This window comes from Mus caroli, unplaced genomic scaffold (assembly GCF_978045245.1).
Source record: "Mus caroli unplaced genomic scaffold, Mus_caroli_1 scaffold_3, whole genome shotgun sequence".
Lineage (NCBI taxonomy): Eukaryota > Metazoa > Chordata > Mammalia > Rodentia > Muridae > Mus > Mus caroli.
In genome coordinates this window covers 62977834-62993324 of record NW_028227258.1, presented here as the reverse complement: position 1 = coordinate 62993324, position 15491 = coordinate 62977834, and the positions used below count along the sequence as shown (strand labels likewise).

The following is a 15491-nucleotide window of genomic DNA, read 5'->3' as shown; positions in this document are numbered from 1 at the left end:
TGTCAGTGTGCCGCCTCTTGCCTGTACCTAAGAGCCTGCTACAACTGTTCATAACTCCCCCGCGGCTCCCAGCTGTGGTTGAAGTATGCGCTGCTTGGCCTGCGTTTGATAGGCAAGGAGGGTTGTACCAGACTAGTGGGAGAGGAAATGAGGTTTCTAGCCTGCCCCAAGAGAATGGCTGAGATTACTTGGTAGAAGGAACCAGCATGGGTTTGCACATCCATGGGGAAATCAGGAGGTTGCCTCGTCCTTCGTGAGGACAGCAGGGCAGTTTTGCTCTGTAAGTGGGCGAGCAGGAAACACCATCCATCCTTCGAGACTCTAGACCTCCAGGTGAATAGAAGCATCTCCAGTTCGGTTCATCGTTGATTTGCAGTGAAGAGTTTCTTTTTCTCAGGCTTTGTTTATGGCCTGTTATACCCGTGTATGTTATTTACTCTGTGGGGTCTTGACAATCAGGGTGCAGCAGTAGGTCTTGTAGCCTTTGTGTTTCTTCAGCAGCATCAGTTATGATGAACACTCTGGAGCCATTTGTTATGATAGTGCCTGAGAGAGTCTGACATGTGACATGTCTGAATTCAGGGGTGTTGTAAGTGCTGCACAATACCTGATTTCTGAGGAGGTTGATAGGAAAAGGTTAAATATTCCATTTGGGAATGTTTAGAGATTAAGTGTCACAGTTACAATGTTTTAGATGTATTGAGTTTGAAGGGTTAATTTCACTTCTTTTTCTGAAAGTGACTGTTAGGAGTTTTAGAAGCACCCGTGTGCCTCTCTGTTGTCTCTGTGTGAGAGGTGCTGCTACAGCTCCAGGGGCTGTGCAGAGCTGGCTGCTGCTGGCCCCTCGGCTTCGGGCAGAGCAACTCTGCCTCCATGGTGAGCAGGCTAGCCTTGTTCTGACCTTGTTTGGTGGTAGCTCCTCCCCAGGGGCTGGGTGGGGCTGTTGTAGCTCAGTACAGAGCTTTTCATCTTCAGTCACTAGTGAGGGTTTTTCCAAGTCTACAGGCCTCCAAAACTAGGCAGCTCTGCTCGCGTGTGTTGGGGGTGGGTTGACTGATGGAGAAAGTGAATATGCAGATATTCCTTAGGCAGGAAAGTACAGAGGGTTGGTGCAGGCTCAGCACAGTTGCATTTATTATGCAGCCGTTGTTGGACTCCTGCCTTCTTATCAGGGCAGCTCTACTCTGGCAAATGTCCATGGAAGGGAAGAACTTTAAAAAGCCCCAAATTTATGAGGGCAGTGTAGATTAATGTTTTGTCTACATAGATGGTTATTTGAATTTTCTTCTTAAAGGTTCATTTCCTTCAGAATTAACGTTGACTCTAAGCTCAACTCACAAATTCCTCTGTGTGGCTGCTTTGGTTTTGAGTTCATTCCCAGGGCGGATGTGATTGATTCTCCTGCTCTCATTATTAATCCAGAAGTGTAATTTCAACTTGGGCTTGGAACACTGCTTTGGGACATGAAGCAGAGGCAAGCAATGAAAGTTAGGTAGATTTGAGTCAATCAAGTGGACCGCATCTGCTCTTCACTCTCCTATATAATAAAGGCAGCAAGCCTTCAGAGGGGGTTAGGATTGCTCTTGCTCTGGTTTCAGAAAGAACATCTGGCCTGAATTTGAGTGCTTGTGCCAGAGGTGGGCCGTGAGCTCCAGGGCTGGCGAGCAGAGCCTGTGCTGGTGTTTGGATGCTGAGTGAGGTGGTTCTGCTTTGGTCCAGCCTCTGATTGGTGAGTCGCCCTGGAAGCACTCCCTACCCCGTGTGTGTGTGTGTGTGTGTGTGTGTGTGTGTGTGTGTGTGTGTGTGTAAGACTATAGGGATGGAGTGGGGAACATGTCTTAGGCTAAGACACTGTCTGAGTAAATGGGAAAACACTCCTCACACTTCACCTTCTTTGTTGTCCACCGGTTGTTAGAACTTGACCTCCAGCCCACCTTCTGGAAAGTGCCTTCCCACCCCCAGTTTTGGTTTCCTGTCAGTTGGACAGATCACCCGGGTGATCACCTGAAGCGTCCACAGCCTAGAGGCCCCTTTACAGCTGATAGGAGGCCATGTGGGTGGAAACAGCTGCGAAGGCAGGGGCTAGGCCAGGAAGGCCTCCTGCCCGTAGTTCCTTATTCATATCTAGCTTGGGCCTCACTATAGGCCAGCAGTTGTATTCCAGATTTTTAAGCCCTTATGGAATGACAGTGAGGACACTCAGGAGCAGACACCTACTGAACAACTCACAGTCCAGGGCGCTCTGTGAGTCTATAAAGAGCACAAAGCAAAGACAAGTCCTACCTTGTAAGCTTTGTCAAAAGAAGATGAAACCCTGCATGGAATCACTGTAAGAGATAGAAAGCATGAACAAGACAGATTCCAAAAGAGGTGCGGTGTGGGTTAGAATTAACACACCTAGTGAGGACTGAGAAGGCAAAGCTATGCTTGGACTCTGATGTGGACTTTGAAGTAAGTTTTCAGAAAACACTAGCAGGAAGCCAGAATAGAGGAGTAGAGGCAGGTAGAGGGAGATAGAGGCAGATGAGGTAGGTAGAGGCAGGCCCAGAGCCTCACTAGCAGGAAGCCAGAATAGAGGGATAGAGGCAGGTAGAGGGAGATAGAGGCAGATGAGGTAGGTAGAGGCAGGCCCAGAGCCTCAGATCTAGAGTTGTTTTTTTGTTTTTTTTTTTTGCGGGGGAGGGGGAGGGGCAGTGAGTTTCCATGAGAATCTATTAAGTCTGGGAGGCAAACTCTGTCCAGTGAGTAAGACAAGATTGAAGCCAGAATTGTGACAAGTATTCAAACTGAAGAAAATGGAGGAGGAAGTTGGAATGAAGGAGGAAGTTGGGGCAGAGAAGGAAGTTAAGGAACGGGGAGGGAAGAGATTGGAAGAAAGCTTTGTCTGAGGCACCACTGAGTCACAGGCTATCCCACAAGAAGGCTTCACCTGCTCACCTCTGCCTGCCTCTGCTGCAGCCTCTGCGGTACTCTGTCTGCTCCATCTGGCTTATAGGTTCAGTTTACCTGGTAGATTGCTGGTCTTACTGTATGTAGCACACTCCTGGGACCATTTTTAATAAGTGACAGCTCCTGGATGAGTGAGTGAAAACCAGGAGAGGCAAGAGTGACAAGATCACACTCTTTTTTGTTGTTGTTGTTAAGAAAACCGATATGTGAGTATGTGCACAGGAGTGTATGTGCATGCGAGGGCAGTTGCCTACAGAGTCCAGAGGTGTATGATACTCGTGTTGCTGGAGCCGCCTATGTGGGTGCTGGGACTTGAACTCAGGTGCTCTGGAAGACTGATATGTGAGCTTAACAACTGCTGTCTCTCCAGCCCTGATCACATGTATTCTTTACATGGTCGAATCATAGTCTGTGATGTGCACATAGCATATTTTTGTATGCATAGTCAGCTGATAGAAACTTCTGTTGTCTCTGTCTCCTGGCTGATGTGAATAGTACTTCAGTAAACATGGAAACAGATGTCTCCATGATATATTGGCTTCTTTTCCCCGTATGGGATTGCTGGATCACATGGTAGTTCTATTTTTTCTTTTAATTTTTATGTGTACAGGTGCTTTGCTTGTGTGTGTGTGTGTGTGTGTGTGTGTGTGTGTGTATGTTCCATGTGCCCGCAATGCCCATGGAGGCCAAAAGAAAGCATCGAATACCCTGGAGCTGGAGTTTCAGGTGGTTGTGAGTCACCATGTGGGTGCTGGGATTTGAACCCAGTTCCTCTGGAAGAGCAGCCAGGGCTCTTAACTACTGAGTGGTTTCTCCAGCCCCTGGTAGTTCTGTTTTCAAACTGTGAGCAGCTTCCGTCCTGATAAGGCATTCCTATCAACAGGGTGTAGGAGCCCACTTCTCCCTCATCTCCACATTATAGTCAGCGTTTGCTATTAGTGTGTTTTTGACAGAGCAGCTCTTCTGGGGTGAGAGTGTCTCTTGGCTCTGGTTCACCTTTCCTGCCCTCATGGGTTTTCCATTTGTAATCTGGGTTGTAAAAATTCACTTTATAGTGTAGTTAGGACTATTGACATCTTAGTGCATCCTAACGCCTTGGGCTGTGAGTGTGGCTTTGGTGCAACACATCAGTTATACCACAGGCATCTCATGTGTGTGGCTTCTTCATCTTGGCTGATTTCAGTCAATTAGGGAACTGTGAGTGATGTGACGTCTTCAGGGATGCACTCTGGTAGCCATCGGGTGCTGGAAGCTCTTGGATAGGCTGTCCTCATGTGTGAAAGCATTTTGCTAGTATAGAATTCTTGGGTCTCCAGTGTAAGCTGGGATTTTAGGCATGTCTCCTTTGCATCTGGTGATGAGTCCTGGGTGGGATGTTTCTTCCTCCCTGATGGTCAGCATCACTGTCCTTGATGTTCTCCCTGTGATCTCTTGAAGACCATCCTTCCCTCCCACAGAGTGCAGCTCCTCTCCCTTGCTATTTCAGCCTGTCTTCCTTTTCCTTTACATCTTATGAGAACATTTATTGTTCCTTGTCTTCTGTTCTGTCCTTCACAGCCTGTGACCCTGAGTTTTATTTGCAGAGCATTTTGTTTTCTTGGGACACACAGTTATCTTCATCCTTCCTGTCTCTTCTGCTGCTTCTCAGCCCCTTCCACTGACCCTGCTGTTGTGTGTTGTTTTAGAACCCGAGTTTGTCAGTGTCTTGAGAGCCGAGAACCAACACTTTCTCAGTGTGCTAGTTCCTGGCAATGAGTATTTTTACAGTGTGTTCTTTATCTGATCGTATGTGGCACACATCCATACTTTATATTGCAGAACCTTTTAATAGCCCCATGGTGGAGTTTTCCACTCTACTCATTCTGTACAAAGTAACTACTTGTCTGTGAATAGAGAAATTCTGGGCTGTTTGGATCCCCTCACCCTGAACCTCCCTGTGAGGTGAGGGCCCTCCTGTGTCAATTGGCTTAGAAGTGAGGAGCCTAAAGAAGTGGGTATGGAGCCAACACATGGGCCTTCCAGCGGCGAGAGTGAAGCTTGGCACCACCTTCCTTGCTGGAGAAGCCTCTGTGCCAGGGGTCAGCTTCCTGAATGCCAGCTCTGGCTCAGCTCTTCACAGAGGCTGAGCCCGGCTGTGCTTTGGTGCTGTTGCATCCGGAGTTTGCCCCAGATGCACCACAGACTCTCGTGTTGCTATAGTGGCCACAGTGGCCTTCGGCTCCTCTGTGCTTTAAATTGCTGTTGACCTGGAGGGGTGAGGTGGAGTTCAGCGAATTCTTCCTGTAGCAGGGCGGGCTTTCTGAAGCACAAATCGGATGTGCTGTTTCTTTCCTTAAATGCTTTGGTGGCGAGTCCTGGTTTGGGATGGAGTTGCAGAGTGCTGCATAGAACCAGCTCTCTGCATCTCCCCACTACCCATGCACGCCTTGCAATTCAGCTGCACCTTCTCCTTCTCAGTGCCTCAAGTGAGCCCTGGTCCCTCTTCATTCAAACTGCGTACTCCATGTCATTCTTTGAGAAATGTTCTCCACGCCTTCCTTCCACCCACACATACACTCGAAGACAGCCTGCTCTGCCCATGTGTCCCTCGGGCTTTCACTTCCCAGTTTTGTTCTCTAGCTCTCTGTTCTCCTGAGGCAACAGGTACCCATTAAAATACTTGACACCCTGTATTATCGTTGTTTGTGTGGGATACCCACTATTTGCCTAAACGACTACAGGGTAGAAACCAGGGCTGCTTTGTTCATGGGTAATTCCAGTACAAATAGTCCAGGCATGACACAACGTGCGTGCGTGTGTACGTGCGTGCATGAGTGTGTGAGTGTGCGTGAGTGTGTGTGTGAGTGTGTGTGAGTGTGTGTGTGTGTGTGTGTGTGTGTGTGGTGAGGCAATGAATGAATAGGGAACATTAGATTTTCTGGTGTTCATGATGCCATTTTCCCCCTGGATTCTTTGTTGAGAACATTTGTAAATTGAGCTCACCTCTTGGAAAGATGATGTTTGGCAGTAAATGGAAAGAGCTTACAGAGATGTCTGGCACCTAGAAATAATTTAATACATCCATTTTTACTGTTGGAGGTCAGTAATTGCGAGACCGGACCTCTCTTCCTGCACCCTTTCAAAGATGGCGGTGCTCTTAGGAGGACTGCAGGACTCTACTGCAGGTCACTGTCTTGGAAGATGTCTTTATGGATGGGGTAGACTTCAGTTAGGAAGAAAATTGTCATCACTGCACGGATTGGTCTTAGATCTAGTGAAGTAGATTAGGACAGAGGCAAGGGGAACTTGGTGTCACATTGAGATGTCGTTTAGCAAACAGGGCAAGGGACTTGGATGAGGAGTTCCTGAGCTGACTGGTGGATGTAGATAAGGACAGAAGGAGACTGAGGAATGGACAGAATTGATACCCTCTGTTGCTGTTGGAAAAGTAAGGTTCTTATTCTATTGAGATTATGATAATAAGAGAAGACAGATTAATCACTTACTTAATAAATTAACATTCCTGGATATTATTAGCTGGGTCTTTTGCTAAGCTGTGGGGATTCAGCAATGAGGTAGATGGCTGCCATCATTTCTCTATAAGGTTTAAAGTCCTGAATTAAACAATAGTGAGAAATAATAATCTATGTATAAAATCTGATCTGTAGGGAATGGCTTGCAAGGTTAGTAGAGGATGAGAGGAGGTCTATTAATGGGGAAAACTAATTTTGTTTTGGCAGAAAAGGTCTCTGGGGGAAGATGTCATTTCAGATGTAGACTGTGAGTTAGAGTTATGTGGGGAAGGCAGGGTAAGAATGTCCCCAGGCACAGGGAACCACGTGTCCTAATGTCAAGGTGAAGGACTTCGACCACTTTGAGGTATGGACAAAGAAGTGGAGAAGCTGGTACAGAAAGCAGGACAAGTGGCAGAATCGTATCCCACCAGAGACACCATCAGAGGGTTCAGAGAAGCAGTGGCTCAATCCGGTTTATATGTTAAGATCATTTTGGAAGCTCTCTAGAAAATGGCATTGGTCATGATGCAGGAAACAAGGTTTTGAGGAGTCCGGAAGGAGATGGTGGTGTGGAATTAGCTCTGGGAACTTCCCTTCTCCCTTCATACCTTAGCTACTCCCACCCTCCCTGGGAGCAGGTACTTGGGCGTCCATCGAGTGCACGCACATTGCAAAGGACTAGTTCAATCACCAGGAGTCCTCCAGGCCTGTACAGTTGTATGACTTTTCCTCTGCCCTTTAACTTGAGAAATAAACTAGAGTCTGCATAGAGAAAGTCTATAGAATAAAACTGGAGAAATGCTCTCTGTGGCCTGGACACGTGTGCTTAGTGATTGCGGGCTGGAAGGATGTGTCAGAGGTGAATTTACCATAGAAAGGAAGGGAACAGGGTCAGGGACAGTCTAACTAAACTTTATGCTTCTTGTGTGGGGATTATTGTCAAGATGTGTGTTGACTCTTAATGTGCCTGATGATGTGACGAAATATTCCCTGCAGACCTTGAACTCCACAGATGGGGGGGCGAGGCATATTCAGAGCTCAGGTCTCTGTTTCCTTGAGTGGCCTCCCGATCTCTCATCCCATCTCTTGTAACTCCAAGTCAGAGAGATGTTTTTTTTGTGTGTGTGTGTGTGTGGTGCATTGAGAAGTACCCTGGCCTGTTACAGCTGCTAAATGGTGTTTGTGTTAATGGGCTGTGGCTCATTTGGCATGGCCCAACTCTTACAAACCCAGTGTAGGGCCTTATTTACAAATGGTGGGCTGGTGGTGTCTTCACCTGCAATCCTGCTGAGCTCTCTTCCGAGCTTCTCAATCCTTCCTGTCCCTCAGTAGTAAGCTCAGATTCCTTTCCCATTCTGAAAGTTGACTTCTGTAGCAGTCTGTCAGTCCCAACCTTTTAAGCACATATTTCCATTTTGAATCTGTGTTTCTAGTTCTTCTGTAAAGAGCTATTCACAGTTGGGCAGGTTAGCATACTTCTCTGGCCCTACTCCTCATCTAGAGCATAAGTGGATTTGTTGCTGTCTAAAGTCTGTTTTTCCACCAACCCCAAGTGTATCTGGCATACCTTCTGAAGCAGATGGTAGATCCAGACCCTCCCCTTGTGAAGCCTGTAGCCTAATGGGAGGAGGGCTGAGAGTTGTGGGATAAAGTTCAGCTTTGCCAGATGCCAGGACAGATGACTGGAATAGTGGCAGTGGTGAGTCTCTGGGAGATGGGCATGTAGAGGTATGACTGAGTCACAAGCAACGTCTGAGGGATGGTGAGTAGTTAACCCTGCAATTGGAAGGGGTAGAGAGCATAGGATGTGCGGAGCCCTGCCATAGGGAAAAAAACCCAGCATTAGACGAGCTGCCAGAAGCTGTTGTTTGTCAGAAAAGATGTTTGAAGGGGAGGGCTAGTCTTGTGTGACAGTACGTACAGGGACAAGCCAGAAGTTTTCGGTAGCTTCAGCTGGTGTCCGTGTTTAGAGTATCTACCAGCTGCAGACTGGTGAGTGTGATGTCTCAGACCAGATGGATCTGGGCCCCTTGTGACTGTGTTAGAAAGACAAGCCCTACTCTTTTCCTTGTGCCCGAGGGAGTCGGAGAGGGCCCAAGCAGCCCATTGCTCTGGTCCCAAGGTTAAGTGGTGGCAGCCTGCAGCATCTCCAAGTGAAAATTACTACGAGGTGATTATTGTCCTCTGAAGACTTGCCTCACTGAACTCTGCACAGTCTACTCAGGGAGTTCACAGCGTGGTTTGTGTTGACCCAGATGACAGGGTTGCCAAGACTAGGGCCGGGCAACAACACAAGTCTCCCTTCCCACCGCACACTTTGATTTGCTAGGTAGCTCAGGACTCAGTATTCTCCCTCTCTTCCTGCTAAGCATCACTTGTCCTTGTCCTGCCTGTATTCACAGATGATTTACTGTCAACCATGTCTTCCCCCAACTGTTCTTTACCTGTTACATCAGATCCAGAGTTCATATTCAAATTTAAAGTCTTAAACCATCTCCAGCCTTTTAAATCTCCAGTGGGAGAGTATGCTGCATTCATTTGCTGTCTTCTAGACCTGCCTGTGTTGTGTCTTTCTTCTGAAGTAAGCCTCCTTCCTCCCACAAAGGCAAGCACTGTGCTCCTGAGGGGAATGAGAAAAGTCGGATGACCAGAGAGCATGCACCCAGTGTTCCTTTGAGTGCCGAAATTTTCCCATCCTAATCTCTCATGACCTCTGCTCTGCTGCCTTCACTAGGATGGTCTTTATCTCAGACAGCTGCGCCTTCTCACTGGATTTTAGGAACTGGGGGCAGGGATGAAGATGTAGTTGAGTGGTAGAGCATTTACTTAGCATGTGCAAGGTGCTGGGTTCAATTCCCTGGTACTGCCACAGAAGCCCCTGGGCTGGGGGAGGGGCTCCGGTTTGGAGTTGGCATGGTAACGGTTTTGGTGACAGCACTCCCTGAGCTTGGGAAGCTTCCTCGCTGCTGAGCCCGCCCCCCCCCCCTTTTTGGGGGCTTCTTTCTGCCTTGGTTTTCTCCTGCTCAAAGCAGATGTGGACACGAAGTGTGGTATCCTAGGAAACTTCTTTTGGAAGTTTCGGAGCAAGGGGTTGTAGTAACTACCCAGGCTACCATTTTCAGCATCTTTGACCATAGAGCTTGGTGACAGACTTGTATGAGGGAGAGGGAAAGAACTATCAGAAAGGAATCTAGGAAGTTCTTGTTCTACAACCTAAGAGAAAAATGATGTGGTTTGCAGAAAATCACTTTTAAGCTGGGGTGCCCTTAGCTGTCTGTTTTTGTGTCTAACTAGCAGTATCAAATGGACATATAGATGCAGCCTCATTGAAGCAGCCGTGAGCTGCCCACCCCTCAAGCATGTTTCCATTTCAGGCAGTGCATTGCTGCTCTAAGTTTCCCCTAATCCAGCAGAGTGACTCATGGCCTTGGTCTTCACATCTTCCCCCCCCCCCCCCCATCCCATCTCAGCCCACCCCCACCCCTACCCCACCCCCTGCATGCCTGTGCCCTTGGAAAGATGCAGCCTGTAGCTCTGGTCTGATCCCATCCGACTCACACCACGAGTCTGTGTTAAGTTTAGTGCAAGGTGGACCAGTTACAGTCCCAGCTTTCCTGCCCTTGCTGCCTGCCAGTGACTCCTCTGAGCCTGTCGTTCGGTTACAAATGACATGGTTTGGGTGGCAGCTCACAATGTCTGCTTCATTGTAGACAATCCAGCTATTACTATCGTTTCCCAGGAGTGTCAGGTTTCTTTCCCAAGGAAATATTATTTTACCTACTTTTTCTTTCTTACTCAGTCTCTCTTACGATAGTATGTATAAAGTATATTTTTAAACACAACAGTGTCTCATACCCAGATTTATCTCGGGGCCTCACTAAAGAATGGTGACACGGACCATGCTAGCATTCCACACGTCAGTGAGGTTCAGGGGCAGCACAGCCGACTGCGTTAGTGTAAGTGCAGTGGGCTAGACTCAGCAATTACCCAGGTTACAACAGCTCTTTACCTACTTTGTGGTCATGTATTTATTTCTCAGCCCCGCCCGAATCCTAATAACACAGCTGTCATTCTTTGAAGTAGCATTTTTGCTAGAAGCGTAAGGGAGCAAATGTTTTGTACCGAGTGACGTCATCTATCCTGGGGTGGGTGTTTGCACTCTGAGCTCTTCGGCCTTTGCTCTGTTGTGCTCTCTCCTCTCCCCTTACTCAGCTCCTCCCCCCTTCATTCTCTACACCTTCCATCTTCTCTCCTCTCCCTCCCTTCATCACTTCCTCCTTCCCCTTCTTCCTTAGTCATTCACTCCTTCAATCTTTCAGCACGTTGCTTACTACCTCACTCATTCACCCCATCACTCATTCACCCCATCATTCATTCACTCACTCACTCACTCATTCATTGCTTTTCTCTTTCACTCGTTAGCTCCCTTACTCCCTCCCTTCTCAATTAGTCTGTCTGGAGTCACTGATACTTCTGGTAGCAATCGGTAGAACCTCCTTTCAGATCAAGAAGCTTGCTGTACACCGAGAGCCTGCTCAGAACTGTGTGCTGATGGGTGGGCTCCCAGCCAGCTGACTCAGGAGTGACAGGAGCCAGTAGTCTTAGTGCTGTGATGATATTCTACTTTGCTCTACACTTTACCATTTCCCTATTACCATTACCAGCCTTAGCCAGTCAGTCCTGTGGCAGGGTGGTTTCAGTCCAATAATGGAAAGAGACACAGTGATGTAACTTGGATCGGATGCCATCCTGCATCCAGCAGTAGGGCCAGATCATGGTAGTCATATGCATTCTCTCAGAGGCCCTGCAAGTGAAGCAAGGGGAGGAGCAGGAAGGTCTCTTAGGGGAGACCCCAAACATCCACATCCATCCTGTCAGGCAAGGTAATGGCTCTGCTGCAAAGACACAGAAGCCCCAGACAGATTGTTTGCAGTGAGGGAGCAGGAGAAGAATATGTAACTAAGCAAGTGACAGTTATATTGCTTCTATAGTAGAGAGGCTGAAGGCCAAACCAGGCTGAAGTGTGGGTGGTCAGACATTTAGCACAAGCATGAAGGGAGGTATATGAAGCATGTAGATATATGACTTAGGAGGTATTCCGGGGACTGTGGGGAGCTTTAGTATTTTTTAATTCATTAAAATTAATCTAATAAATTAATAAATTAGCTTTGGAGACAGGGTTTCTCTGTGTAATAGCCCTGGCTGTCCTGGGCTCGCTTTGTGGACCAGGCTGGCCTCAAACTCCCAGAAATCTGCCTGCCTCTGCCTCCCAAGTGGTGGAATTAAAGGCATGTGCCACCAGGACCAACTGGCTTTAGTATTTTTAAAATTCAAGCATTCTATGCTTTTTTTTCATAAGTAGATTCCTAATCAGAATGTCCCCTTCAATTGATCATTGACGGTTTATTTATTTACTTACAAAGGGGGAATGAATGACTTTTTGTTGTTGTTTGGTTTTAGAATTTGTTATGGTTTGGAGAATTTAGATAGTCTAATTTTAATAGCCTTTGAAGAAAAAACTGGTTTTAAAATAGTTCCAAGAAGACCAGTTTATTAATTTGTTTATAATCCAGGTGGTCTGAGACTAAACTGCTTTGTTGTAAGGAACACAAAACATTCCCTCATTCTGTGCCGAGGACCCTTCCAGCAGTTCAGTCCCCATGGTAGCCGGCATTCATAGCTCATCTGTAGGAGCACATACCCAGCAGTGGTCCTTCAGTGTTCTGTCGGACGACACAGTGGGCCTCACTCAGCTCCTGGGGCATTGGGTGGACTGTGCCTCTGGGGTGAGACCCTTGGGTGAACCGTGCCCCTTGGGTGAGACACTTGGTTGGACCGTGCCCCTGGGGTGAGACACCTGGGTGGACTGTGCCTCTGGGGTGAGACACCTGGGTGGACTGTGCCTCTGGGGTGAAACACTTGGGTGAACTGTGCCCCTGGGGTGAGACACTTGGGTGGACCGTGCCCCTGGGGTGAGACGCTGTGCTCCATTTTCATTCTTTGTGGCTTTTTCTTTCACATCTGTACTTTATGGAGGCTTTTGTTTATTCTTGTTCATCCTTACTTTTAAAAATGTTACAGTCTGTTTTGGGAGAATTCATGAGAGATACCCGGGACCCTTTCCTAGTGGTCTTTGCTATGTGAGATGTGTCTACCGTGTGGAAGCCAGGGCACTGACACAAGCACCATCCATGTCTCTCCTTGCTCTGTCCACTTTCAATTGCTTACCTGCTTGCATTCTTTCCTTCCTCTCTCCTTTCCTTCTCCCTTCCTTCCCTCCCTCCCTCCTTCTTTCCTCTCTTTTTATGTGTATTTGTTTGCATGTATGTCTGTGCACCACATGTAAACCCTCAGAGGCCAGAAGAGGGCATCAGATCCCCCGGAGCTGAGTTACACACAGCTGTGAAGCCACTTTGTGGGTGCTGGGAATCAAACCCTGGTCTCTCAGAGAGTGGCCAGTGAGTGCTCTGAATGACTGAGCAGCCTCTCTAGCCCTACTTTTCTATTTCTTGGCCCAAGAATTTAGCTAAGACAAGGCACCTACAGAGTTTGGCTAGCTGGATAGGTTTTCATGTTGCCAGAGCTTCGAGAAAGGCCATTTCTGTTCTGATAAGTGTTGGATAACTCAGGGTCACCTTAAATTTCATAAGAGGACACAGATTGCTGTAGGTACCATTTCCATCAGGCTCAGGCAGCTCAGTGAAGGGCTGTTAGATGCCAATCATTTATGACCTGAGGGTCCTAACCCAGCATCTTTCCCCCCACACAGGGCAGTTCTGCACAGAAGATGTGGACGAGTGTCTGTTGCAGCCCAACGCTTGTCAGAATGGAGGCACCTGCACCAACCGAAACGGAGGCTATGGCTGCGTGTGTGTGAACGGCTGGAGCGGAGATGACTGCAGCGAGAACATCGATGACTGTGCCTATGCTTCCTGCACTCCAGGGTCCACCTGCATTGACCGAGTGGCCTCCTTCTCCTGCCTGTGTCCGGAGGGAAAGGCGGGTAAGACCAACAGCACAGCTGAGCTAGAGGTGGCGGAGGCCGGAGTGTGCACACTCTGGCCTCTATGGCACCTCTGAGGACCATTCTGGAATGCAGTCTGGTAGTGAAGCGCAATCATCTTCCCTAGACATTCTGTTCCAGTAGAATTAATTCCCCAAGACTCTGGCCGGAGAAGCACCTCAGAAATCCAGACTAGATGGCCAATCCGTGGACTCAGGAAGACAGTTTAAATGAAATACCCATTGATTCAGAAGAGTGTGCCTCTAGGAGTCTCTTAGGAAGAACTCTTTAGAGGGCACAGGTCACCTTGTTTTCTGGACAGCATCTAGTTTTAGGAGTGGCCGAGCACTGCAGGCAAACCCACTAGCAGAAGAGAGCTCAGTCAAGAAACCTGTACCTGGCAGTCTTGAGACATCCTTTTGTTTCTGCCTTCCCAAAGCCACACCTCTAGCTTTGTGGAAGAAGTCTTGGCCAATTGCAGACTGGAAAATCCGGTTCCCACCAGAACTCTGCAGAGCAGGGAGCCTAATGCCTCCCTGCTTCGCTTCCTCATGCCTGGGCACTTGGCAGGTCCCCATCCCCCTTCCCCTGGCACCTGATCCAGGAATGTGCTGATGTGACTCCTTGGGTGCTGGAGAATAGACAGGTGGTGCTCAGCTCCGAGGCTAGTGAGATGCCAGCGAGCCCCTGCTCACTCGGGAGTGTGACACTGGAGACGGAAGATGCTGGATCAAACACTGGAAGCACAGAGTATTTGACACATACTTACATGAATACTTACCAGAAATCCAGATTTAACTGGACACCTGCAATTTTTGTTTGCTAATGCTGGTACTCTCCACAGGATATCTCCATTTTCCTGTGTTCCTCCACAAATACATGCCCGGCCCTGAGAGCTCTGGCACAGAGCGCTCGCCTACGCCCAGGTTGTCAGCGGCAGCTGAGGGCTGTGGCATGTCCCTAGTGTAGAATCAGGTGAAGGCAATGTTGCCTCCGGGTCTTGATTGGTTTGTTTGGTTCTCCTGCTTTTGACAAGAAAAAGCATTTCTCTAAGAGAGATTTTGTGTGTGTCTCTCGCTCTACCCTGAGACAGGTCTCCTGTGCCATCTGGATGATGCTTGTATCAGCAACCCTTGTCACAAGGGGGCGCTGTGTGACACCAACCCCCTGAACGGGCAGTACATTTGCACCTGCCCACAGGGCTACAAGGGCGCTGACTGCACAGAAGACGTGGATGAGTGTGCTATGGGTGAGTGTCTGGCATCTCTTCTAGACTTGGAGGGATGTCGGCTCAGAAAGTGCTGCACGTTAGCAACTGTTACACCCAAACCTGAATTTCTTTTTCCTGGGCTACACACGTAATTTACAATCAACCTTTACTGTACATGCATTCTGGGAATTCAGTGCAACGGCAAGTCTAGACTTGACTCTTAATAGACGCTCCTGAGCTGGGATGATGGCTCAGCTGTTAATTTTGTACTATGTTTGCAGAGGATCCAAGTTCAGTTCCTAGCACCCACATCAGGCAGCTCACAATTCCTTGCAACTCCAGCTCCAGGGAATATGACCTCATCTTCTGGTTTCAGACATATATACATGCACATAGCTAAAAATAGATAAATAAAATTAATATAAAGTCCTACCTCAGTAAGAGTTTAAAAAAACAGCACACATTTGGAGATCACTCTTGTCATTTCTTCTTATAAATTAACAAATAAACCTGAAAACAGAGTGATCTTGTTTAAAGTGGGGCCTTGTGTTGTAGATTCCAGATTGCCCTGTGTTATCTATCTTTGTGGGAACTCTGGCAAGCGCTTGGTCCTGGTAACTGGTTCTTATGTGTTACAGCCAACAGTAACCCTTGTGAGCATGCAGGAAAGTGTGTGAATACAGATGGCGCCTTCCACTGTGAGTGTTTGAAGGGCTACGCAGGGCCTCGCTGTGAGATGGACATCAACGAGTGTCATTCAGACCCCTGCCAGAACGATGCCACCTGCCTGGATAAGATCGGAGGCTTCACCTGTCTGTGCATGCCAGGTGAGGAG

The 15491-nt window shown here is 48.0% G+C and overlaps 1 protein-coding gene across 2 annotated transcripts in view; it reads left to right on the top strand.

Annotated features, from left to right (window-relative positions):
• Nucleotides 1-15491, top strand: part of Notch2 (notch receptor 2) — a 170484-nt gene that overhangs the window by 104907 nt on the left and 50086 nt on the right. For both annotated transcript variants that reach the window (XM_029475637.2, XM_021157432.3), the window contains exons 6-8: nucleotides 13213-13446; nucleotides 14540-14695; nucleotides 15295-15483. In XM_029475637.2, the coding sequence (XP_029331497.1) occupies nucleotides 13213-13446; nucleotides 14540-14695; nucleotides 15295-15483 (579 nt within the window). The remainder of the gene's footprint in view (nucleotides 1-13212; nucleotides 13447-14539; nucleotides 14696-15294; nucleotides 15484-15491) is intronic.